The sequence below is a fragment of the Lissotriton vulgaris genome, chromosome 8 (assembly GCF_964263255.1).
Source record: "Lissotriton vulgaris chromosome 8, aLisVul1.2, whole genome shotgun sequence".
Classification (NCBI taxonomy): Eukaryota; Metazoa; Chordata; class Amphibia; order Caudata; family Salamandridae; genus Lissotriton; species Lissotriton vulgaris.
This window is the reverse complement of record NC_141696.1, coordinates 464,732,086-464,759,466: the sequence shown is the minus strand read 5'-3', so window position 1 is coordinate 464,759,466 and position 27,381 is coordinate 464,732,086. Positions and strand designations below refer to the sequence as shown.

Here is a 27,381-nt window from a genome sequence, read left to right as displayed (position 1 = left end):
TCCTGCATCCTTCTGGTGCATCACGCTCGGTGGCGGATGCGGGCTCTGCAGTGGGACCTGAAGTTTCAGTGGGCCCAGCATCAGGGCAACTTGTCCGACCACGTCTTGATCTCGGAGGGCACTGCGAGACAACTGCAGTGGTGGCTTACGGACCGCGATTGGGTCAGGGGCAAGTCCCTCTCCCTTCCCCAACCGGAGCACGTTGTCGTGACGGACGCGTCCCTCCAGGGCTGGGGTGGCCACTTGGGAGAGGCAGAGATCAGAGGCATCTGGTCTCCGGCGGAGTCCCGGCTCCATATCAACCTATTGGAGCTGAGGGCGATTCGTCTAGCACTGAAGGCATTCCTCCCCTTTGTCAACGGGAGTGTGGTGCAGGTGTTCACCGACAACACCACCGCCATGTGGTACTGCAACAAACAGGGCGGTGTGGGGTCGTGGACCCTTTGCCAGGAGGCTCTGCGCCTCTGGCAATGGCTGGAACGTCAGGGCGTGACTCTGACGGTTCAACACCTGGCAGGTTCTCTGAACGCCAGGGCGGACGAACTCAGCCGACGGTGCTCGATGGATCACGAATGGCGTCTGAACTCGGACGTGGCGCAAGGCATCTTTCTGCAATGGGGAGAGCCTTGGTTAGATCTATTCGCCACCGAAGAGAACGCGCAATGTCATCAGTTCTGCGCGTTGGAGTTTCCAAGACGGCACTCGCACGGCGACGCCTTTCGGCGCGAGTGGAGTTGCGGTCTGTTATACGCCTTTCCGCCTATACCACTTCTGCCCAGAGTGCTGAAGAAGATCAGGCGCGACCGGGCCCAAGTTATCCTTGTGGCTCCGGACTGGGCTCGAAGATACTGGTATCCCGAGCTACTCAACATGTCAGTCGGTCCCCCGATCCGCCTGCCCCTTCAGGAGGACCTTCTGTCGCAGCAGCAGGGGACGGTCTTCCACCCGAACCTGTCCAGTCTCCACCTCCATGCTTGGAGATTGAGCGGCGGCAGTTGAGGCCATTTGACTTGCCTCCTGAAGTCTGTGATGTTATTCTGGCAGCCAGGCGTCCCTCCACTAAGTCGGTATACGCCTGTCGGTGGAACAGATTTGTGGCATGGTGCACAGCAAAGGCTGTGGATCCTCTTTCTGCCCCTCTTTCGGAGGTTCTTCTGTTTCTTCTTTCTCTTGCCCAGCAGGGCTCTGCTCTGGGCACTATCAAGGGCTACCTTTCTGCCCTTTCAGCCTTTTTGAGGCTTCCTGATCAGCCTTCTTTGTTCAAATCCCCGATTGTAACTCGATTCTTGAAGGGCATCACTCACATGTTTCCACCTGTTCCGTTTGTGATGCCTCAGTGGGATTTGAACCTGGTTCTAACCTTTCTAATGTGTGCTCCCTTTGAGCCCCTTCATTCTTGTCCTCTCCGTCTCCTGACTTTAAAGACGGCTTTCCTGGTTGCCATCACCTCTGCCAGGAGAGTGAGTGAGCTCCAGGCTCTTTCTGTCCGACCTCCTTTCCTGTCCATTCATCCTGATAAGGTGGTTCTGAGGACTAGACCTTCTTTCCTGCCCAAGGTTGTTTCGGCCTTTCACATCGGGCAGTCCATCACCCTCCCTTCCTTCTTCCCGCCTCCGCATCCTTCAAAGGATGAAGAGCGGCTCCATCGTCTGGACCCAAAACGTGCGCTTTCATTTTACATGGATCGCACACGCCAGTTCCGGGTGGATGACCAACTGTTTGTTGGCTACGTGGGTGCGAAGAAGGGACGGGCGGTCTGTAAACGAACCATCTCTCGATGGGTCGTCCTCTGCATCAAAGCGTGCTACTCTTTGGCTCGGAAGGAGCCTCCTGTTGGGCTGAGGGCCCATTCCACTCGGGCCACGGCGGCTACCACTGCCCTGGGCCGGGGAGTCCCCTTGCAGGACATTTGCCAAGCGGCTACGTGGGCCTCGCTGCACACCTTTGCGAGGCACTACTGCCTGGACAGCCAAGTCCGGAGGGATGGCTTCTTTGGCCGTTCTGTCCTCCAGGACTTTCTGGTGTAGTTTGTATTGGTTCGCAGACCCACCACCGGGGTTGGTATTGCTGGGGTATGTATTCTAAGGTAAGGAATCTAACACTAACGTGTTTCTTTCAGATGAACAAGTTACTTACCTTCGGTAACGATATATCTGTAAGAAACATTAGTTAGTGTTAGATTCCTTACCGAACCCACCCATCCTCCCCGTTCTGCGAACTGATACCTAGGGTTAAGGTCATCCCTTTCAGGGCCCTAGTTTTTACATGGCACCAGTGTTGGTTCTCTCATGGCTCTGCGTCTCCTGGCGCGGAAATGCTGTGTGCAAAGAACTGACGTCAGCGCGCGGAGGCGGCGTCTATGTACTCCAGCGACGTCATCACGGCGCACGACGCCGACGACGGACGCGGAGCCGCAGGGGACGCCTGCAGACGACGCCTACCGACGCGCAGGGGTACTGCTACGCAAAAGTTTCCGGATCCAGACTGACGCCTGGGGATATTCTAAGGTAAGGAATCTAACACTAACTAATGTTTCTTACAGATATATCGTTACCGAAGGTAAGTAACTTGTTCGTCAGAAATTGACCTATCTTTCTCTTATTCTTGCCATGAGGGATCTCAAAGTCCTTTCTCATTGAGCTGTACTTGCAGGCTCTGCAGTGCCCGCACGGGAAGAAACCTACAAGGTTATGTTGGTTTCTATCTTTGTAGTCTGTAATATCTCCCTTCGTGATTATATCCCTCAGGCTCCGACTTTTTCTGTATGTGATGGCTGGTCTTGCACTCAGTTCAGGGCCAATAATGGGATCGCTTTTCAAAATATTCCAATTTCTTGAAATTATTTTCTTCACCTTTTGAGACCCCCTATTGTAGGTTAGAATTACTCTGGTGGTATCATTCTCCTTATTCTCATTTTCCTTTGGTATCAAGGTACTCTCTCTTGTTATGTTCTCCATTTTAGATAAGGCCCTATCTAGGACACATTTGGGGTAGCCCCTTTCCCTGAATCTCTGTATCATATTCTTGCTCTCTTGTTTGTACTCTTCTGTGTTAGAGCAGTTTCTCCTTGCTCTTAGTAGCTCCCCGTATGGGATGCTCCATTTCAGGGTGTCTGGGTGGCTACTAAGAGCATGGAGGACACTGTTGCCTGCAGTTTCCTTCCTGAACAGTTTGGTTATATATATATTCCAAATTATGCTCCAAAGTACGCAAGGATAATGGGGCATGGTCTATCACGTCCTGGTTCTGGGGCCTGGTGTCTACATGGGGCTGGAAGATCCTCATATTCCTCTGCATTATTATTGGTATCATATTCTCTTGCTGCCTTTGCATTCATTGTGGCCCTGCGCTCTGTGGCCTCTGTGTCTCTGCTCCCAAAGCCTACTAATGCTCACCAACAGAATGAGAGGATAATGCTCCGACAACAAGTGGATGACCTGATGAGTATTGAAATAGACTGAGATAGTTGCTTTGGTATGGCAAATGGAGGGGCTGTTGGACTGTAAGTTTCCACCTCTGCCTGTGAGGCCTGCAAGACTAAATTACATTGCCAAACCAAGTCAACATGGCAGGCGGATTGCAACACTTAGCCCCGAACACACTGGGACAGCACCAACTCTAACCCTGTGGCTAAAGCCATTTTCAAAGGATTGTTTGCGGCTATCTGGAACTGTTCACTGAACAATGGGACTCTGTTATGGTGTGCAAACAGAGCAGTACATGGACAATCCCCACTTGATATGGTGTGCAAACTGGACTCGATTGGGATGGCTGAGAACGATGCATGGACAAACACTCATCTGATATGGTGAGCAAACTGGGCCTTGAGTGGGGATGCTGAGAACGGTGCATGAATAATGTTTAACTGAGATGTTGACTTCACCGTTTAGCTGGGAGGGGCTTATGCCTTTATTTATATAAGATTGTGCTCTGCGGAGTAAGTAAAGCAGCAGCCTCCGTAGAATTGCCTGAGGACCATTCTGGGACTCTGTATAACTAGAGTTATTTCTGAAATATATGTCCTTCTCCCTTCCGCTGGTACCCCGCGTCTCTGATTTTGGTAATTACGGGTCCTCTGAGAGGTCCAGGTGAACCCGAAGATCTTAGGTGAGCCCTGCACCGCTGACTCCACCCTTCCTTGAGGAGGGGTCTTTGGGAGTCGGTTCTTCAAGAGTGGCAGTTATTATGGCTTTCAAGGAGGGCACTAAAAGAGTGATATTACCAAGGGACTCACCTGCATCTGTGTGGAATCCCAATATTGTTCTAACACGACTTATAGGCCCACCATTTGAACTATTACACGACTGCCCCCTCCAATTTCTTTCTTGGACGGTTGCTTTCTTAATTGCGGTCACATCACTAAGGCATGTTGGTGAGCTTCAGGCACTAACTTTAGAAGACCCTTTCTTCCAACTTGATAGGAATTGGGGTGGTGTTTTGTACCTATCCCCTTTCCACATTAACTAATCTGCTGAGCTGCCTGTTTTCTTTCCTCAACCAGATTCTGTAGCAGAAAGAACTCTTCCTCTACTAGACGTTAAAAGAGCTGTTATGAGGCCCAAGGTACCACGATATAGGCCTAGGTAGCTGCACGACCGTTTACCTACATTCCTCCTACCTTACTCTAAATAACGGTTCTGGCACTGACCTTTTACCTAGTTATGCGGCGAATAAATGTTGTGTGGTTTTCTTCGAAAACTAGCCTCATTTATTATCATATCTTAATCCCCTGCCTAGGACATGCACAGAAGGATTACCATATTCTGTATAATATCTCTGTACAGAAGTCACTGCTATCGTCATTCTTGAACAGACCCACAGTACCATGTCACAGCTAGGTAGAACCTCTAAGGGTACTTTTAGGATATAAAAGAACCACATCTTCACTGGGCAACCAGAGGAGAATCTCCCATGCTGACACAAGACGCTGAGGTTCCTGCATGCAAAAACTCCAGCACGCAGTGGTCTGACATCCCTTGTGGGGTGTCCAACTCAAACCAAGACAGGGTCCTTTGTTCTCTCCCATCAGGAAATGGGGTTGGCTCTCCTGGGGGATTCTTGGCTTTACACCTTGCACACATGCTAGGTGCATTTAGGTACACTCAGATAGGGGTAGCATTTTAGGAGTACTCATGAATTTTTCCATGTATCTATATATCTGCATATATTCACTGTTTTAGCTCCATGGTAGAATTCTACAGTTTATTTACTCTGTCTGTGCTTGCAGTCTTATATATCTGTTTCTGTCTAATGGTTGTCGCAGCACACGTATTTTATAATAGAATGACTCTGGTTCAATAAATGTTTATTGAAAACGTCCCCATCGTTAATTCTGTGCATTTCTCTGTGACCAAGTGAGCACGGGTGATTGAGAGAAGTAGTACACTGTTTGCAGGATCCCTGAAGGATCAAGGATTGTCATGTTCGATAGTTGCTAGAGGCTATTCACTCCTTGGTAGAGTTAAGGGGCTAATGGTGGCACTGTGACCACCTGGACCTGCTCCATTGTGGTCGCTCCCCTTTGCTCCCAGCCACGATCCCCAGGCTGATTGCTGCACTCCTCCTGCTCCGCTTGCTGCCTCTGACGACTGCCTGCCCCAGCTGCTGCTCCTAACACCCTCTGCCTACCTGGGTGATCGCGCTCCGTCGCAGCCTGCACTCCCTGAGCGCCTCGAGGGAACATAGCGCCTGGTATCGTTTTTTTCAACAATTGTTTTCATAACGCAAGGCATCTCCTTGCATTTCGCGCTGCTTTGAAGTGCTTTTATTTACTTTGACGCTGTGATTGCTATCCCTGTTTCCGCCCGTCCATTTTGGGTCTGATCACTCGTGTCTCCTCCCCGCTCCCCGCCTCCCAGCAGCCCCTCCCACCCACAAGCAAAGCAGTCCGACCCTGCCCACACCCCTCTGTGACCACCTGGACCTGCTCCATTGTGGTCGCTCCCCTTTGCTCCCAGCCACGATCCCCAGGCTGATTGCTGCACTCCTCCTGCTCCGCTTGCTGCCTCTGACGACTGCCTGCCCCAGCTGCTGCTCCTAACACCCTCTGCCTACCTGGGTGATCGCGCTCCGTCGCAGCCTGCACTCCCTGAGCGCCTCGAGGGAACATAGCGCCTGGTATCGTTTTTTTCAACAATTGTTTTCATAACGCAAGGCATCTCCTTGCATTTCGCGCTGCTTTGAAGTGCTTTTATTTACTTCGACGCTGTGATTGCTATCCCTGTTTCCGCCCGTCCATTTTGGGTCTGATCACTCGTGTCTCCTCCCCGCTCCCCGCCTCCCAGCAGCCCCTCCCACGCTCCGCCCCCTCCACTATCCTTCAAATGCCAGATGTCCCAACGCGCAGCGTCCACGCGCTACGGACACGCCGAAGGTGCGCCAAAGGTAAGCCCGTCTACGCCCATCCGCGCCTGGCCCGCGCCTAGCGCCATACCCCCTGCCCCTCGCTCTGCCCACCCCCGCATTACCTACGATGCCGCCACCCTCCTAGCCCTTAACGCCGGCCGCGCCCCCAACTGCGTCCAAGCCGCCCCTGGCCACACCCATGGACCTTTCTCTTGCTACTCCTGCAAATTCTGCGGCACCGACAACATCTCCACTACGACTACACCACAGACTCCCGAACCCAACCACCTACAATGCATCCTTCTCAACACCCGATCGGTGCACAGGCACGCCATTGACCTATGGAATCTACTAGACACCATCTCTCCAGACGTCGCCTTCCTTACGGAAACATGGATGAATGCTTCCTCCGCACCAGACATCACCATTGCCATCCCTGAAGACTATAAGATCACTCGCAAAGACCGTACCGGCCACACAGGAGGAGGAATCGCTATCGTCCATAAGAAATCTATCCGCATCTCAACCAGCTCTGACGCCAACCTCGCCAACTCCGAACACCTTCACTTCCAGATCCACATCGACCCCAAAACCACACTCAGAGGCACTCTCCTCTACAGACCACCAGGACCCCGCGCAAAATTCAGTGAAGACATCACGGACTTCATCTCTCCACACGCGCTCCCCTCCAAAGACTATATTCTTCTGGGAGACCTCAACTTTCACCTTGAAAAGATAAATGACCACAACACCGCCACCCTCGTGGACAACCTCGCCAACCTCGGACTTAAACAACTAGTCACTTCCCCCACCCACATCGCAGGTCACACACTCGACCCCATCTTCACCTCCAGCAACCATGTCTCCTTCAGCCACACTACGGATCTCCTATGGACCGACCACAGCTGCGTTCACTTCACTTACAACAAGCCGAAACCCATCAACCACTCCCAACCTACCCTGCAAAGAAACTGGAACAAAATCACCACGGACCAAATCTCCGCATCGCTCCTTCGAAACTCCCCAGCCCTCTCTTCTAACGCCAACGAAGCCGCCGCCAACCTCACCCTATGGTTATCCATCACCGCCGACACCTTAGCACCACTGAAAAAACGCCAAAGCAAACCTGGCAACAAGAAGGCCTCATGGTTCAACGATGATCTCAAGAAATCCAAGAAACTCTGCCGCTCCCTTGAAAAGGCCTGGAAAAAAGACCCAACCACCAGCACCAGGGACGCATTCAAAAGCGCCACCCGCACTCACCACCAACTGATCCGAAAAGCCAAGAAAACCGCATTCAAGGATCGACTTGACAACAACGCCCACAACAGCAAGGAACTTTTCAACATCATCAAGGAATTTTCCAACCCCTCGGCCAACTCCAACGACATCACCCCCTCTCAAACCCTCTGCGACTCCCTAGCCTCTTTCTTCCACAACAAGATTGCAGACATCCACAACAGCTTTGACAACCAACCCGGAAACCAACCCACCCTACCACCTGCTGACCATCTTCCCCCCGTAAACACCCTTAACGCCTGGAACCCAATCTCCACTGAGGAAACCATCCGCCTGATGAATTCCATCCACTCTGGATCCCCCACAGACCCATGCCCTCACCACATCTTCAACAAAGCAGACTCCGTCATAGCACCGCACCTCCGAGACGTCATCAACTGCTCCTTCAACTCCGCTACCTTCCCAGAAATCTGGAAACATGCTGAACTCACCGCCCTTCTGAAAAAACCAACAGCGGACCCCACCGAACTCAAAAATTACCGCCCCATCTCGCTTCTTCCATTCCCGGCCAAAGTCATCGAGAAAGCCGTCAACAACCAGCTCGCCGCCTTCCTCGAAGACAACAAATCCCTCGACCCCTCACAATCTGGCTTCCGAGCAAAACACAGCACTGAGACCGCCCTCATCGCAGCAACAGACGACATTCGAACTCTACTGGACAATGGAGACACAGTCGCCCTCATCCTCCTCGACCTCTCTGCAGCATTCGACACAGTCTGCCACAGCACCCTTCTACAACGCCTCAATAACATCGGAATCCAAGGAAAAGCACTTGAATGGATCACCTCGTTCCTCACCGGAAGAACCCAGAGAGTCCGCCTTCCTCCATTCAAGTCCGAGGCCTCTGAAGTCATCTGCGGCGTACCTCAAGGATCCTCACTCAGTCCCACCCTCTTCAACGTATACATGAGCCCCCTCGCGGCCATCGCCCGCCAACACAACCTCAACATCATCTCTTACGCGGATGACACTCAACTGATCCTTTCTCTCACCAAGGACCCCAGCACCGCCAAAACTAACCTACACGAAGGAATGAAAGAAGTCGCAGAATGGATGAAACAAAGCCGTCTGAAACTGAACTCAGACAAAACAGAAGTCCTCATCTTAGGTACATCCCCCTCTGCTTGGGACGACTCCTGGTGGCCGGAAGCCCTCGGAAAAGCACCCATCCCGACAGACCACGCACGGAACCTGGGCGTCATCCTGGATTCTTCACTCTCAATGAACAGACAAGTCAGCGCCGTATCCTCTTCCTGCTTCAACATTCTTCGCATGCTCAGAAAAACATTTCGCTGGATCCCCTCCGAAACAAGGAAAACAGTCACCCACGCTCTGGTCACGAGCCGACTGGACTACGGAAACACCCTCTACGCAGGTACCACCGCCAAACTTCAGAAGAAACTCCAACGAATCCAAAACGCCTCAGCCAGGCTCATATTAGACATCCCACGCAACGAACACATCTCTGGTCACCTTAAAGACCTGCACTGGCTACCCGTCAATAAGAGGATCACTTTCCGACTGCTTACCCACGCACACAAATCACTCTACGACATCGGACCAGACTGCCTCAACTCACGACTGTCCTTCTACACCCCCCCCCGCCAACTACGTTCTTCCAGCCAAGCCTTCGCAACTGTACCTCGCATCAACAAGTCCACCATGGGAGGCAGATCCTTTTCATATCTGGCTGCTAAAACATGGAACTCTCTCCCCGCTTACCTTCGCCTCACCCAGAACCACCTAGCGTTCAGAAAGCAGCTTAAAACGTGGATATTTGACAAATAATCCTCCTCCCCTTCCTAAGCGCCTTGAAACCCTCTGGGTATGTAGTGCGCTATACAAATTTTGTGACTTGACTTGACTTGACTGTCAACTAGCTGGTCTGAAGGCTAACGTATCCTTCGGAGTTTATGGAATCGGTCTAGACTCCAATCCTGTAGTTTATCTAAACGTGCAGATCTTACATAGATTTATAAGAACTACAATACAGAGCATTAATGTATTGTATTGAGAGGACAAAAGATTTTCGTAAAAATACTTTTTGTTGTATTTGCTCCCCATCATAAAGGGAACCCCATTTCAAAATCGGACATTTCTAGATGGATTATTAAATGTATCCAGACATGCTATCTCAAAGTCAAAATGACTGTGCCTATGCCCCCTAGATCACACACTACATGTAAATTAGGGGCATCTATGGCTTTCTTAGGCAACATTCCCATAGCTGACATTTGTAAAGCAGCTACATGTTCTACACCACACACATTCACCAAGCACTATTGTGTGGATTCTTTAGCAAGCCAACAAGCTAATGTAGGACAGGCGGTGCTACATACACTTTTCCAAATAACTGCAACGTCCACTGGTTAGCCACCGCTTTTTGAAGGGTACTGCTATACAGTCTATCCAAAGTATGTGTATCTACAACCACACATGCCTCAAACAGATTATGTTACTTAACTTGTTAGCATCTGTTCTTGACAAGTAGGGCTGTAGATTCACAGAAATCCAACCTCCTCCACTGACACTTATGGTCGTTGCACTTCGAAGCTATATTTCATATGCATGGACATCTCTTTACTTACACTTACTTATACTTCCTTCTCACCCTCTTGCGGGAAAACAATCTAACAATGAAGTCAATGCCAATGCACACTATTACAAAGAGGAGTCACCTACCTCGTAACTCGTAAGACTTATTAGAAGAAAAACAACTTGCAAACATCTGGACCCAACAGTAGACGGTGGGAGTATGCGAAGCATGTGAATTGACAGCACTACATGCTAAGAACAGATGCTTACAGGATAAGTAACATAATCCCTTCAACTGATCAAGACTGACTAAGGCACTAGAAGAATTCTTACATTTGCTCCAGTATACATAAGATTCTCCTATATTTAACATGCCACTCACATAATGGTGCTGATCCACAATCTTTGAATTGCCAGTTTAAGATTGAAAGGACCCAGGAGTAAAAAAAGCTTAGCAACGTTTCTTGTTATAGGGAGGCAATTGATAGTGATATAAAGCCAGAATTTAGTTTTATGTGTTAATATATAGTTAAACCTTCTTGAACTGTATATTCAAGAGTAACCGAAAGGCCCAATGGGATCCATTCCAAATAAGAGGCTTTTACTGTGGCATGTTTGTACATTTTGGCAAATACTTTTTCTCTTCTTTGGCTTTATAATTGATGATTTGGAGAGGAAAGTACTTTTTTCATCTTTGTTTTGTTTGTCTAATTGCAGCCAAAAAGTGGAGAGGTAACCCCTAGCTGCCCATTACTTTGTGACTTGTTGTACGAATCTGAATTTGACAGCCAGCTGTGGATAATATTTGACCAGAACAAAAGACAAATGGGTTCTGGAGATGCCTATCCACACCAGGTACAGTAAATTGCGTGCAGCATTAATGTTTAAAGTTTTATTTATTGCAAATGTGCCTATGAAATATGGGGTTCCAAAGATGAGTTATTTATTTTAAGTAGTTTTTTGTGCACTGCTCAAATATTCATAGCAAGCATTTGTAGAAAATCTTTTCATTTTGTTTTACTGCTTTTTGTGGTCAACTTGCACTCTGAGACCTGAACCTTAATATGTATATGCGGTTTCTTAATATTTAAACTTTTTTTTAAAACATACTGATCAATGTATATTGTGTAATTATAGCAAAAATCTGACTGTGAAGCAAAGGAGAGTAGTACATGGTGTTTAAATTAAGGAGTATGAAATATGAATATATCAGAAAATAGAAAGTTTCAACACTGTCTACCACTATTCTGTTGGGCTGAAACGTCAGTGCCTTGGGCACCAACATTTGTATGCCTCTTATTAAAGTTGCTAATCCCCTTTCAGCAGTCTAATGCAAAAATGGTTTGCAGCTATTCCTCTTTACTAAACCTCTTCTTTGCCCTCACCATTCACGTTGCAAGAAAATGGCACCAAAAGACTTGCTTACTCCAAAAACATAGCCATAAATTAAATATGGAAGAAAGCATTCTTTGTCTGGAAATATATTGCCCTTGGACTCCTGGTAGCAGTGGGCACAAATGAAGTATAATTTTTACCAGTACTAATGCCTCTTTACATTTGATTTTATTTGCTTTCTCGTATTTTGTTTGTGTGATGGATCTCAAAGTCTTTTTTTATATGGGAGGTCTTGCTTCACGCCAGACGTAGGGTGCTTGGCATTCCTTACTTTTAGCCCTAACTCAAAAGATCTTTTCCAGGTTTGCTTGCCTCATTATGGCCTGCATAGGGTCCTGGAGCATGAAAGATGACATGATAGAGGGGTAAACTCTTACTGCTTTAAGAACTTTGGGGCAAACTCCATGCCACTTCGAGTTAATGTCATATGGTTTAAGGGCAGACAGACCCTGGGTTCAAATTGAAACACCATATGGTGTTGCATCCTGCGTTGCCAAAACCAAACCAAACAATTTTGATAAATCAATTTTGATTTTTAGGTCTCGTGCCTAGCGTTGCTTTGCGCAGCACTTCTCACTCAGCGCGAGACCTCTTGAAATTGCTTTAAAAAGCTAACCACACGCTTGTGCGTGTGTTTTTGCTTTCGGCTGCTGTAATTGGCTTGTGCGTGCTTTTTTTCAATAAATACAGAACCCAATTGGGCAAAGCCGGGACAATATCCCACCTTTGCTCCACCCATTCCCACTGTGGTGCGCGCGCACCACTACTATTTTTTCATTCCGAGCGCAGTGCCCGCTTCAGGGATACAGCACTCTGTTTATTTACTTTTGTTTGTTATTCTTATATGTTCCTGTGGCGCTTTTGAATCTGTTTTTTTTTTTTTAAAGTCAAACACGGATTCAGAAATAGGGCATATGCAGACGTAGCTTTTTCATTATTCCCGTATTTTCTTTTTGCTTTAAAGAGTCCATCATTGTGTTGACTATTGTATTGTAAAAGCAAGGATGCCTTATTTCTCACGGAGGGAGTGCTAAGTGCTTGGTGCTTGGTGTAGAAGGTTTCCTTGCAAGCTAGGTGCAGAAACCCCCTTATTACAAGCAAAGGTATGTGCCAACACCCAAAAGTAATCATCTTCCTCCGTATTGTTAATGGAGCACAGCTCTGGAATCTTGGCGGATGCCGGAAACACGCAGCGAACATTAAGGCTAATTTTGAAAATCTAGCTTTCAGTCAATGTTACCGACGCCTGGGGACATGCAAGGTAGAAGCTGACAAGAGAACTAATTTTGTGTTTGGGTTATTTACTGCCATTCATCATCCACGGGCCGTCGCCTAACACACAGCTAGCTGTATGATGGGGAACATTATCACGCGCCATAAATTTAGTTTGACATTCGATATTTGTTCAATTTGTCAGCAGTATTATTTTCATAATCAAAAGAGTGCAAAAAGGGGGAAAGATGGGCCATTTATGCTCATATAGAAATATCTTTTTAATAACTGTCGATAAGGTTAATATAGCTTACCTTTGAGAGCATACAAAGGAAGGAAGCAAGGTTAGCAGCGAAAATGACAAAAAGCATCAACCCACGCGGTTTGTTTGCCATTTATGTAGGCGAGCCATGTCAGCTCTCTGGCCTGCGTCTGATACACAGAGCGTGGCATAAAAAAAATATCAAACTCTTAACCCCTTCGAATCTCATGACTAGCTCAGCTCGTCATGAGCCACGGTGCTCGTGTGCTCATGACGAGCTGAGCTCATCATGACCTTTAGAACGCTCGCACGCTGGGCTAATTCCCCTGCTGTGCGAACATTCTAAAGAAACAGGTGTGGACATGACGAGCTCAGGGGCGCTGTTCGCGCCCCCCGCCCCCCAGCACAGCATGGGAATTTACCCAGCTGCGAAGGAGTTAATACTATTGTGTGCCCATAACCACCTGTCACTGCTAGCCTCGAGATAAGAGGAAGATTCTGAGGTATAAACACTAAGCCGCTGAGCATTGGTAAAGCCTTCGGGCAACATCAAAGACATTCTAATTCCAAGGCAGTCAAGGATTACAGTGTGTAACCTGTGCTGACAACAGATAAATGACTGGCAATATTGTGCCAGAGCGGTTGGGTCCTGTTCATAGCGGTGATGGCAAAGGTCTTGATGATGATATCGCGAAAATGGACTCTGTTGGGAGAGTTTTTCATGCCACGTTGTTTAGGTCTCGCTGAAGCAATGCGTAAGCATTGTTCGGCGAGGATTATAGTAAACTGCTTTCAAAACTCTACCCACTGCGGATCGCATACAGTTTATGTGAGCCAGTCGCGTGCACAGCAATTCGCTCTCCCTACCCTTCCCACAAAACAAGTCAAGAACATCAAAGCAACCGTGGCCGCTTTGATTCCATTTGCCACCAGCCACCTCACGCGCCCGCAGGTATAAACAGGACCATCTGCTTGTGAATCGGAATGCTGGCATGGTTGCCCAGCCCCCCCTCCCAGCGCTGCTTTTCATCTGCTCAGCTTCAACTGGTACCAGACATCGCACCCCTGCTGCCGCGCGAGGCTTGTTAGTGTACGTCCCGCCCACCTCGTCTAAAGTTGTGTTCTGACGATCCATTCTCTCCAGTGTGCCCATGCCCCTCCAAAGTGTCCGTATTTATATGCTTCCCAAATTCCCAAATATTCAAGGATATAAGGATATGCTGCCATAACTTCAGTCCCTGAACATCACGCTGTTTTGCGAACATCAGCATGATACTTTCGACAAACAGGGATTGAGAAGTCGATTTTAGAAAAAAAAGTTATTTCACGCATGCGTGAAAAACAGTTGCATGCACACTTGGAGTCAATGGACTACGGAAAGCTTAGTCACAGTGCATGGGGGCGCCCCTTCTACGGAGTCCCAAAGAGCTCTGCGTTTCTTTTACCGTTTACTGCCTCGCAGTTGCTGAATCAGTGTTCTGCTTTTCCTCTGTTGCGTGGCGTCACATGCAGTCGTAACAATTAGGCTTCTTATAGTAAAACGTCATGAGTAACTCTGAAACCAGTTAGGAGTGAAGGAAGACAGGTCTCCATTAGCTACTTAGTCAACACTGCACTCTTTCTGGATGTTCTTGGAGTGGAAGCCTGTCACGTGCTCCATATTTTCGACACCTTCTGCTCCACCAACATGACTATGACGTCTGTCAAGTCTTTTCGAATATGACATCAGGTGGATGCCATGAAACCGTCTCCTAGGTAGATAGGACACAGTCGGGCCCCAAAGCTGTGAAGGAGGCTGAGTTAGAGGGGGCGTGGGAGTCCTCCCTGGCTACTTTAAATGTAGTGACGTTTATATAACTTGTTAGGTCTCGCCTGTCGATGCGCATGCGCATCGAGCAAGGCGAGAGTATTGGCACTTATCCACTCTTTATCCACACTGCAAGGAATCGTGGCGATTCCTTGCAGTGCACGAGAAATTTAAGCTCAATGCGCATGCGCATTGAGCTTAAATGCGCGTGCACATGCCCCCAGCCGCCTGCCTTGCCTACTCTCTCTCACAGCCTCCCCCAGCTCCGCCCCCTCACTACTTGATTGCACGGCCGCTAGGCCGTGCCTCCCCTACTCTCCTCCCCCCTCCTCCTCTCCTCCCCTGCCTGCCTGCCGCTAGGCCGTGCCTCCCCTACTCTCCTCCCCCCTCCTCCTCCTACTCTTCTCCCCTGCCTGCCTGCCGTGTCGCACCTCTCCCCTCTCCGCCCCCTCCCCTGCCCGCCGTGTTACGGTGAAAGGCTTGTTGTTTAACCCAAGTGTGCATATAATCCAGATATCTTCCAATAGAAATCGGTGCTCCTTTTATGGGAAGGATGTTTTTGCGTCTTGTTTTTGGAAAAGCATGTTATTTAAAAAAAAAAAGGTAAAAGAACATTGGTGGTAGTTAGATACATCTGAGCCAGCGGGGTCTCTTTTCTTTCTGATTTGAATGGTCGTTTCTCTCATTATCTGCGAACCTAAGACGAGCCGAACATGTATAAATAAACCGGTTCCACAATGGATGTTTTTTTAAAGCAAAGATTGCAACACAGCGCAAGAACCGTTGAGAAAGAAAAGCGCGAGGCAAATTCCCAGCAGGCTGCTCCTGTTCTCTCTCTCCGCCCTCCCCTTTCTGAGAAGCCGTGGAGTTTTTTTAATGCAGCTTGCTCGCTCGCTCGCTCCCTTCCCTCCGCTCCCCTCCCCCGCACGTAGGCTCTTGGAGAAAGGAGGGGAAAAAAAGCTCCCAGCCTGACTCGAAAATCAGCCTCGTTTCCTCAGAAACCGCAGCTGCTGCTAGAGCAGAAAACACGTCAGGCTGGCCCTCCAACGTACACAGATGTGCCTTTGTAACTCCACATAAATGCTGGGAAAGGATTGCGCGTTGGAGCAAAAAAAAAAAAAAACTCCCATGCAGGAAGAGGCGAATGTTTCGTGCAGGCTATGTTTTTACCCTCGATGGCGCCTTCCTTCGCCCCTCCCCTGACCTTGTGTAACAGTTACTTTTGAGCTTTAAAGTTGTATTTATTGTTGGTGACTGAAAGGATTTAGACTTGAGGAAGAAAAGGCATTCCGATTTGCAGTGAATAACAGTCCGCTTTTAAGTTTTTTACTTTCGTTTTTTTAGGTTTTCAAAGACCGAGGTAAAATGTCAAGCTGTGTTTACATGGGAACCTTTTTATTTTGCTCTAGGCTAACTTCAAAGTGTGAGCGTTTATAGGAAAGAGGAATGCAGTATACTTGCTCCAAAGAGCCTGCTTGTGCCTTTTAAAAAAAAAAAAAAAAAAAAAAACCTCACCCTCAACCCCTCACCCTCACTCACCCTCACTCACCCTCACTCACCCTCACTCACCCTCACTCACCCTCACCCACCCTCAACCCCTCACTCTCACTCACCCTCACTCACTCACTTTCACTCACCCTCACTCACTCACTCACCCTCACTCACCCTCACTCACCCTCACTCACCCTCACTCACCCTCACCCACCCTCACTCACCCTCAACCCCTCACCCTCACTCTCTCACCCTCACTCTCTCACCCTCACTCACTCACTCACCCTCACTCACCCTCACTCACTCACCCTCACTCACCCTCACTCACTCACCCTCACTCACCCTCACTCACCCTCACTCACCCTCACTCACCCTCACTCACCCTCACTCACCCTCACTCACCCTCACTCACCCTCACTCACCCTCACTCACCCTCACTCACCCTCACTCACCCTCACTCACCCTCACTCACCCTCACTCACCCTCACCCTCACTCACCCTCACTCACCCTCACCCTCACTCACCCTCACTCACCCTCACCCTCACTCACCCTCAACCCCTCACCCTCACACAGTGCAATAGGTCTCGGAGCATTTGAGTTAGAGCTTTTAGAAATGTTTATGGCTTTTTTTTTTTAATTCTTTAGCATTGGCTACAGGAAACAAAAATGCTAAAGATTTACAAAAAAAACCCATAAACAATTCTAAAAGCACTAACTCTAATGCTGCGAGACCTATTGCATTTCCAATGCTTGTTTAAATATGTTACCACTGTCTGGGCAGAGGTACCACTACATTAGTAACAGTTTAACACTCGGCTACAGCACTAGGCATTTGAAATTGTCGTAAACTATTGCGAAGACCCTTCCACTACGAGTTGCTTTATTTCTAGCAATTTTTAATCCATTTAAGTTAAAAAAAAAAAACAACAAAAAAAACGTTGCGGCCTCAAAATTAAATTATTCCAATCAAGTCTATAAAATATTCAGCCTACCATCAGCCTCCAGAACGCCCTCAACGTTCCAGCATCTAGCAAACTTGATAGCCTCCTGGACTGCCTACTGACACAAAGGTGCGACATGGCTAAAGAATAAAAAAAACTTTGACATACCTACCTTCGTCATTCGTTCTTCTTAAATTACTGGGTAAGCACTTTTTTTAATTCACAATGTGACTGCTGGTTTAACATTGCGGTAGCCTCCGCTGTAAGTTTTCTTTTGGCATTTGTGCTGTTTTATTTTGCTTTGTAACTTGCAATGTACTTTATATCTGTGTTATTTTTCAACTTTTTTTGCATTTATTATTGTATTATTGTACCGCCTAACTTGTGATTGGCCTTTGTAACCTTACATCGTGTTTGTGCTGTTTTATTTCACTTATATAATAAGCAAAATAAAACGGCATAATCAGCTTTTGTAACGTTCGATCATGTGTAAGCTGTTTTATTTTGCTTAGTACATCGCATTGTGTGTATGCTGTCTTATTATAGCGCAATATACCCCTCACACCCCCTCACCCTCACACCCACTCACACCCTCACCCACAAACACCCCCTCACACACCCTCCCCCCTCACACACCCTCACCCCCTCACACACCCTCACCCCCCTCATCCTCCCCCCTCAACCTCAAACACCCTCTCACCCTCACACCCCCTCACCCCCCTCACACCCACTCACCTCCCCCACCCTCACACCCCCCTCACCCCCTCACACCCCCTCACCCCCTCACCCTCACACCCCCTCACCCCTCACCCTCACTCTCACCACCTCACCCCGTCACCCTCACCCTGTCACCCTCACCCCCCCACCCCCCACCCCCTCACCCATCACACCCCCTCACCCATCACACCCCCTCACCCATCACACCCCCTCACCCATCACACCCCCTCACCCATACAATCCTCTCACCCTCACAACTCTCACCCCCCCTCACCCTCACACCCGCCACCCTCACACCCCCTCACCCCCGCCACCCTCACACCCCCTCACCCCCGCCACCCTCACACCCCCTCACCCCGCCACCCTCACACCCCCTCACCCCCCTCGCCCCTCCTCACCCCTCCTCACCCTCACACCTCCTCACCCACCCTCACTCACAATCACCCTCACACCCCCTCACCCCCTCACACACCCTCAACCTCACAACCTCTCATCCGCACAACCCCTCACTTACTCTCACACCCCCTCACTCTCACACCCTCAGGCCCCCTCACCCTCAGGCCCCCTCACCCTCAGGCCCCCTCACCCTCAGGCCCCCTCACCCTCATGCCCCCTCACCCTCATGCCCCCTCACCCTCATGCCCCCTCACCCTCATGCCCCCTCACCCCCCTACCCTCAGACCCCCTCACCCTCATGCCCCCTCACCCCCCTACCCTCAGACCCCCTCACGCCCCCTCACCCTCACGCCCCCTCACCCTCACGCCCCCTCACCCTCACGCCCCCTCACCCTCACGCCCCCTCACCCTCACGCCCCCTCACCCTCACGCCCCCTCACCCTCACGCCCCTCACCCTCACGCCCCTCACCCTCACGCCCCTCACCCTCACGCCCCTCACCCCCTCACCCTCACCCCCTCCCCCTCACCCCCTCATCCTCACCCCCTCATCCTCACCCCCTCATCCTCACCCCCTCATCCTCACCCCCTCATCCTCACCCTCACTCACCCCCTCACCCTCACTCCCACACACCCTCACCCCCACACACCCTCCCCCCACACCCCCCCCACACACCCTCCCCCCACACACCCTCCCCCCACACACCCTCACCCCCACACACCCTCACCCCCACACACCCTCACCCCCACACACCCTCACCCCCACACACCCTCACCCACCCTCACCCACCCTCACCCACCCTCACCCACCCTCACCCACCCTCACCCACCCTCACACACCCTCACCCACCCTCACCCACCCTCACCCACCCTCACCCACCCTCACCCACCCTCACCCACCCTCACCCACCCTCACCCACCCTCACCCACCCTCACCCACCCTCACCCACCCTCACACCCTCACCCTTTCACACTCACCCTCACACCCTCACCCTCTCACACCCTCAATCAATCAAAGACATTTATATTGCGCACTACTCGCCCGGAGGGTCTCAAGGCGCTTGGGGGGGGGGGGGGGGGGGGTCCGCGGGTCCGCTACTGCTCGAACAGCCAGGTCTTGAGCTGCTTCCTGAAGGCGAGGTGGTCTTGGGTCAGGCGGAGGTGGGTCGGGAGGGAGTTCCAGGTCTTGGCGGCCAGGTGGGAGAAGGACCTTCCTCCTGTTGTGGCTCTTCGGATGCGGGGGACGGCGGCGAGGGCGTGGCTGGTCGATCGGAGCTGGCGTGTGGGAGCGTAGAAGTTGAGGCGGCTGTTGAGGTAACTCGGGCCTTGGTCGTGAAGGGCTTGGTGTGGGTGGGTGAGGAGGCGGATGGTGATTCTCTTGTTGACCGGGAGCCAGTGCAGGTCTCTCAGGTGTCCGGAGATGTGGCTGTGTCGGGGGAGGTCGAGGATGAGTCTCGCTGAGGCGTTCTGGATTGGCTGGAATCTCTTCTGGAGCTTGTCGGTTGTTCCGGTGTAGAGGGTGTTGCCGTAGTCCAGCCGGCTGGTGACGAGGGCCTGGGTGACCGTCTTCCTGGTCTCGGTGGGGATCCACCGGAAGATCTTACGTAGCATGCGCAGGATGTTGAAACAGGACGAGGAGACGGCGTTGACTTGTCTGGTCATGGAGAGGGAGGAGTCCAGGATGAAGCCCAGGTTGCGTGCGTGGTCTGTCGGTTTGGGTGCGGTGCCCAGGGCGGGGGGCCACCAGGAGTCGTCCCAGGCGGAGGGTGAGGAGCCCAGGATGAGGACTTCCGTCTTGTCTGAGTTCAGTTTCAGGCGGCTGGTCGTCATCCACTCGGCTACGTCTTTCATCCCTTTGTGTAGGTTGGCTCTGGCGGTGGCGGGGTCGTTGGTGAGGGAGAGGATCAGCTGTGTGTCGTCGGCATAAGAGATGATGTTGAGGTTGTTGTGGCGTGCGATGGCCGCGAGGGGGCTCTGTAGATATTGAAGAGGGTGGGGCTGAGCGAGGAGCCCTGGGGAACGCCGCAGATGACTTCGGTGGCTTCTGACCTGAACGGGGGTAGGCGGACTCTGTGTCCTTCCTGCGAGGAAGGAGATGATCCACTCTAGTGCCTTCTCCTGGATTCCGACGTTGCTGAGGCGCTGTACAAGGGTGCGGTGGCAGACAGTGTCGAATGCTGCGGAGAGGTCAGGAGGAGTGCCGCTGTTTCTCCGTTGTCGAGCAGGGCTCGGATGTCATCGGTGGCAGCAATGAGGGCGGTCTCGGTGCTGTGGTTGGCCCTGAAGCCCGACTGTGAAGGGTCGAGGGATCCATTCGGCTCGAGGAAGGCGGCCAGTTGCTTGTTGACTGTCTTCTCGATGACTTTGGCTGGAAACGGGAGGAGCGAGATGGGGCGGTAGTTTTTGAGTTCGGTGGGGTCCGCTGTTGGTTTCTTTAGTAGAGCGCTGAGTTCGGCGTGCTTCCAGCTCTTGGGGAAGGTGGCGGTGTCGAAGGAGGTGTTGATGATGTCCCGTAGGTGGGGTGCGATGACGGCGTCGGCCTTGTTGAAGACGTGGTGAGGGCAGGGGTCGGTCGGAGAACCGGAGTGGATGGAGTTCATCGTGTGGATGGTGCCTTCGGTGCTGATTGGGGTCCAGGCGATGAGGGTGGTGGTGGGGAGCGTTGGTGCGGTCCTTGCTGTTGTGTGCGTTGTTGTCCAGCCGCTCCTTGAATGCTGTTTTCTTGGTGGCGTGGATCAGTTGATGGTGCTTTCGGGTGGCGAGCTTGAGGGTGGACATGATGTCTGGTGTAGGGTCTCTTCTCCACGCTTTCTCGAGGGTTCGGCAGTTTTTCTTGGAGCTTTTAAGTTCTTCGGTGAACCATGGGGCCTTCTTGCTGCCAGGTCTGCTGGGTGGGGTCCTCAGTGGGGCGAGGTCGTCCGCGCAGCTGCTGATCCACTTCGTGAGGTTGTCGGCGGCCTGGCTGGGGTTCGCTGAGCTGGCGGGAGGGTGCTGGCTCAGGGATGCGGCAAGCTGGTCGGCTGTGATCTTGTTCCAGCTTCTTCGTGCAACCTGTTGTTTGTGGTGGTGGATCGTGGTTCTGCTGAAGCTGAAGTGGATGCAGCTGTGGTCCGTCCGTGGAGTCCGGTGGCGTGGCTGAAGATGATGTCCTTGCTGGATGTGAAGACGGCGTCCAGTGTGTGTCCGGCGAGGTGGGTGGGGGTGGTCACCAGTTGCTTGAGACAGAGGTTGGCGAGGTTGTCCAGTAGGGTGGTGGTGTTGCGGTCATTGTTGTTCTCCAGGTGGAAGTTGAGGTCCCCGAGGAGGATGTAGTCAGCGGAGGGGAGGGCGTGCGGGCTGATGAAGTCGGCGATGTCTTCGCTGAATTGTGTGCGTGGTCCCGGGGGTCTGTAGATGATGGTGCCTCTGAGGGTGGTCTTGGGGTCGGTGTGGATCTGGAAGTGCAGGTGTTTGGCGGTTTTGAGGGTGTCGTCGGTGTTGGTTGTGATGCGGATGGTGTTCCTGTGGATGATGGCGATGCCTCCTCCGGTATGGTTGGCGCGGTCTCTCCGGGTGATCTTGTAGCCCTCCGGGATGGCGATGGCGATGCCGGGCGCTGAGGAGGCATTCATCCATGTTTCCGTGAGGAAGGCGACGTCTGGAGATGTGGTGTCGAGGAGGTTCCAGAGTTGGATGGCGTGTCTGTGGACGGAGCGGGTGTTGAGCAGGATGCACTTGAGGTGGTTGCTGCTGGTGTTCGGCTTGGTGGCTGCGGGTGCAATGCAGGTCCGGATGCAGGTGAATTGGCAGGAGAGGCAGCTGAAGGGTCCGTGGGTGCATCTCGGCGTGGCTCTGTAGCATCCCGGGAGTCGGCCGTTGTTGAGTGCGTTGAGGGTGGCTGCGTCGTACGTCCGGCGGGTGGGCTGGGGTCTGCGGGGGCCAGGGGTCGTGGCCCTGGGCGCGGACGGGCGCTGACGGGCTTACCTTTGGCGCACCTTCGGCGCTCAATCGGTGCTCCCGCTGCGCGCGTCCGCTGCGGGGTCGCTCTGGGGGCGTCATAAGTGAGGAGCCGGGAAGGCGGGTCAGCTGGGTGGCCAATGGGCAGGAGGGGGGCGGTGACGCCTGAGGCAGTGGCGGGAAAGGAGGGCAGAGGGCGGCTCAGCGGTGGCTGGGTCGTCCGGCAGCTGGGATGGTACGGACGGCAAAGGGGAGAGGGGAACACAGGGACGGCACAAAATACGGCGGCTGGGGTGGTACAGAAGGCAAAAGGGAGAGGGGCACACAAGTAGACGGCACAAATACGGCGGAGCAGAGGGGAGAAAGAGTAAAAGAAACGTCAGCAGGCGGACGGCGGGCTGCGGGCAAGGAAGGCAGCCGCAGGGCAGGGTGCTGGTGCTGGCAGGCAGCGGCAGGAGCAGTGGAGTGGGGGCGACCTCACCTGAAGCAGGCTCAGCGGTCCCTCTCACACCCTCACCCTCTCACACCCTCACCCTCTCACACCCTCACCCTCTCACACCATCACCCTCTCACACACCCTCACAGCCCCTCACCCTCACAGCCCCTCACCCTCACAGCCCCTCACCCTCACAGCCCCTCACCCTCACACCCTCTCACCCTTACACCCCACCACCCCACACCTCCACCACCCCACACCCTCACAGACCCCTCACAGACCCCCTCACCCTCACACCCCCTCACCGTCACACCCCCTCACTCCCCTCATTCTCACACTCACCCTCACTCCCCCTCACACCACCTCACCCTCACACCCCCTCACCCTCACACCACCTCACCCTCACACCCTCACACCCTCTCACCCTTACACCCCCACCACCCCACACCCTCACCACCCCACACCCTCAGACACCCTCACAGACCCCCTCATTGACCCCCTCACTCTCACACCCCCTCACCCTCACACCTCCTCACCCTCACACCCCCTCAACCTCACACCCCCTCACTCTCACACCCCCTCACTCTCACACCCCCTCACTCTCACACCCCCTCACTCTCACACCCCCTCCCCCCCACACACCCTCCCCCACACACACCCTCCCCCACACAAACCCTCCCCCACACAAACCCTCCCCCTCACACACCCTCCCCCTCACACACCCCATCACCCTCACACACCCCATCACCCTCACACACCCCATCACCCTCACACACCCCATCACCCTCACACACCCCATCACCCTCACACACCCCATCACCCTCACACACCCCATCACCCTCACACACCCCATCACCCTCACACACCCCATCACCCTCACACACCCCATCACCCTCACACACCCCATCACCCTCACACACCCCATCACCCTCACACACCCCATCACCCTCACACACCCCATCACCATCACACCCCATCACCCTCAATCAATCAATCAATCAATCAAAGCATTTGTATAGCGCACTACTCATCCGGAGGGTCTCAAGGCGCTAGGGGAGGGGGGTCCGCTACTGCTCGAACAGCCAGGTCTTGAGCTGCTTCCTGAAGGCGAGGCGGTCCTGGGTCAGGCAGAGGTGGGTCGGGAGGGAGTTCCAAGTCTTGGCGGCGAGGTAGAAGAAGGACCTTCCTCCTGTGGTGGCTTTTTGGATGCGGGGGACGGTGGCGAGGGCATGGCTGGTCGATCGAAGCTGGCGTTTGGGAGCGTAGAAGTTGAGGCGGCTGTTGAGGTATCCTGGGCCCTGGTTGTGCAGGGCTTTGTGTGCGTGGGTGAGGAGACGGAAGGTGATTCTCTTGTTTACCGGGAGCCAGTGCAGGTCTCTCAGGTGTCCGGAGATGTGGTTGCGCCGGGGGATGTCCAGGATGAGTCGTGCTGAGGCGTTCTGGATCCGCTGGAGTCTCTTCTGGAGTTTGGTGGTGGTTCCGGCGTAGAGGGAATTGCCGTAGTCCAGTCGGCTGGTGACGAGGGCCTGGGTGACCGTCTTCCTGGTTTCGGTGGGGATCCACCGGAAGATCTTGCGTAGCATGCGTAGGATGTTGAAGCATGACGAGGAGACGGCGTTGACTTGTCTGGACATGGAGAGGGAGGAGTCCAGGATGAAGCCCAGGTTGCGTGCGTGGTCTGTTGGTTTGGGTGCGCTGCCTAGGGTGGTGGGCCACCAGGAGTCTTCCCAGGCGGAGGGTGAGGATCCCAGGATGAGGACTTCCGTCTTGTCCGAGTTCAGTTTCAGTCGGCTGTTCTTCATCCAATTGGCTACCTCTTTCATCCCTTCGTGTAGGTTGGCTCTGGCGGTGGCCGGGTCGTTGGTGAGGGAAAGAATCAGCTGGGTGTCGTGGGCGTAGGAGATTATGTTGAGGTTGTGCTGGTGTGCGATGGCTGCGAGGGGACTCATGTAGACGTTGAAGAGGGTTGGGCTGAGCGAGGAGCCTTGAGGAATGCCGCAGATAACTTCGGTGGCTTCTGATCTGAACGGGGGGAGGCGGACTCTCTGTGTCCTTCAAGCGAGGAAGGAGGTGATCCACTTCAGTGCCTTCTCCTGGATTCCGACGTTGCTGAGGCGCTGTACTAGGGTATGGTGGTAGACCGTGTCGAAGGCCGCGGAGAGGTCTAGGAGGATGAGGGCCGCTTTTTCTCCGTTGTCGAGCAGGGCTCAGATGTCATCGGTTGCTGCGATCAGGGCGGTCTCGGTACTGTGGTTGGCCCGGAAGCCGGACTGCGAGAGGGCGAGGGATCCATTAGTCTCGAGGAAGGCGGCCAGCTGCTTGTTGACAGTCTTCTCGATTACTTTTGCGGGGAACGGGAGCAGCGAGATGGGTCGTAGTTCTTGAGGTCGGTGGGGTCGGCTGATGGCTTCTTGAGTAGGGCGCTGAGTTCGGCGTGCTTCCAGCTCTCCGGGAAGGTAGCGGTGTTGAAGGAGGTGTTGATGATGTCCCGCAGGTGGGGTGCGATGACAGCGTCGGCCTTGTTGAAGACGTGGTGAGGGCAAGGGTCGGTCGGAGATCCGGAGTGGATGGAGTTCATCGTGTGGATGGTGTCTTCGGTGCTGATCGGGGTCCAGGCGCGGAGGGTGGTGGTGGGGGGCGGTGGTTCGTCGTGGCGTGCGTCGGTTGAGTGCTGAAGCTGTTGTGTATGTCCGCGATCTTGTTGTGGAAGTAGGAGGCGAGGGAGTTGCAGAGGTCTTGCGAAGGGGTGATGTCGTTGTTTCCGGCGTTGGGGTTGGAGAGCTCTTTGACGATGCTGAAGAGTTCTTTGCTGTTGTGTGCGTTGTTGTCCAGTCGTTCCTTGAATGCAGTTTTCTTGGTGGTGCGGATCAGTTGGTGGTGTTGTCGGGTGGCGAGCTTCAGGGCAGTCATGTTGTCCGGTGTTGGGTCTCTGCGCCAGGCTTTCTCAAGGGCTCTGCAGTCCTTCTTGGAGCTCTTGAGTTCGTCGGTGAACCATGGGGCTTTCTTGCTGCCGGGTCTGCTAGGCGGGGTCCTCAGAGGGGCGAGGTCGTCTGCGCAGTCGCTGATCCACTTCGTGAGGTTGGTGGCCGCGTGGCTGGGGTTCGTTGCTCTGGTGGGTGGGTTCTTGCTCAGGGAAATCGCGAGCTGGTCGGCTGTGATCTTGTTCCAGCTTCTGCGTGCAACCTGTTGCTGTTGGTGGCGGATCGTGGTTCTTTTGAAGCTGAAGTGGACGCAGCTGTGGTCCGTCCAGTGGAGTCCGGTGGCGTGGCTGAAGGCGATGTCCTTGCTGGATGAGAAGACGGGGTCGAGTGTGTGTCAGGCGTAGTGGGTGGGGGTGGTCACCAGTTGCTTGAGTCCGAAGTTGGCGAGGTTGTCCAGCAGGGTGGTGGTCGTTGTTGTTCTCCAGGTGGAAGTTGAGGTCCCCGAGGAGGATGTAGTCATGGAGGGGAGGGCATGCGGGCTGACTAAGTCGGCGATGTCCTCGCTGAATTGTGTGCGTGGTCCCGGGGGTCTGTAGATGAGGGTGCCTCACACCCCATCACCCTCACACCCCATCCCCACTCCGGCATTGTTCCTACTGATTGGAAGAAGGCCATAGTTAAGCCCCTCATGAAAAAGCATAATAAATCCCCTACTGATTTGTCTAATATGCGCCCAATTTCCCTTCTCCCGGCGCTAGGCAAAATCTCAGAGCAATTAGTCCATGAGGAATTAAAAAAGTTTGTGGAAAACAAACGCATCCGGCTTTCGCCCTGGCCATTCCACAGAAACCGCTCTGATTGAGTTATCAGACACCATCAAGTTCTTGCAGGATGAGGGCAGGCAGGCCGTCCTCATCCTGCTCGACTTAACCGCGGCCTTCGACACCATCTCACATGCTATTCTAATCAATACAATGCGTGAGATTGGTGTCTCGGGTTCCGCGCTTGCTTGGATAATTTCATTCCTGTCCAACCGCTCTCAAACGGTTTCCTTAGGCTCTTTTCTTTCTGGCGAACGATCCATCATCTCAGGTGTGCCTCAGGGTTCCATCCTGAGCCCTCTCTTTTTTAATGTATATATGGCCCCCCTTCTTACGTTGATCGAGTCACATGGGATTCTTGTGACATCCTACGCTGACGACACCCAGCTTGTCGTCACTATTGACAAAAGACTCCCTGATGCTGCCATTAGATTTCAAAACTGCCTGTCAGAAGTCTTTTCCTGGCTTAACCTGAATCATCTAAAATGCAACAGCGCCAAAACCGAGATAATACCCCTCGGTAAAGGCACACTCTTTTTCCCCAAAGACTGGTGGCCTCATAACTCCGAAGCACCACTGAGCGCGGTTGCTTCAGCCCGCAATCTGGGAGTTCAATTCGACGCATCCCTTAGCTTCGATGAGCATGTCCGTATTACCGCAGGGCGCTGTTTCAGTCTGATCAGGCAATTAAAGAATTTTTTAAATTTTTTGCCCATTTCAGCCAGGAAATCAGTCGCGGTGGCGCTTATCCTCTCCCGGCTGGATTATTGTAACGGCCTCCTAGCAGGCATTAAGAAATCCTCTCTTAAAAAATTACAAAGTGTTCAACACGCAGCAGCCAGGCTTGTCCTGAAACTCCCCCGCAGGT

At 52.6% G+C, this 27,381-nt stretch overlaps 1 protein-coding gene across 4 annotated transcripts in view; it reads left to right on the top strand.

The window, feature by feature from the left end:
- Nucleotides 1-27,381, top strand: part of TPP2 (tripeptidyl peptidase 2) — a 656,253-nt gene that overhangs the window by 421,532 nt on the left and 207,340 nt on the right. For all 4 annotated transcript variants that reach the window (XM_086934242.1, XM_086934243.1, XM_086934239.1 and 1 more), the window contains exon 21: nucleotides 10,897-11,034. In XM_086934242.1, coding sequence (XP_086790368.1) covers nucleotides 10,897-11,034 — 138 coding nt within the window. The remainder of the gene's footprint in view (nucleotides 1-10,896; nucleotides 11,035-27,381) is intronic.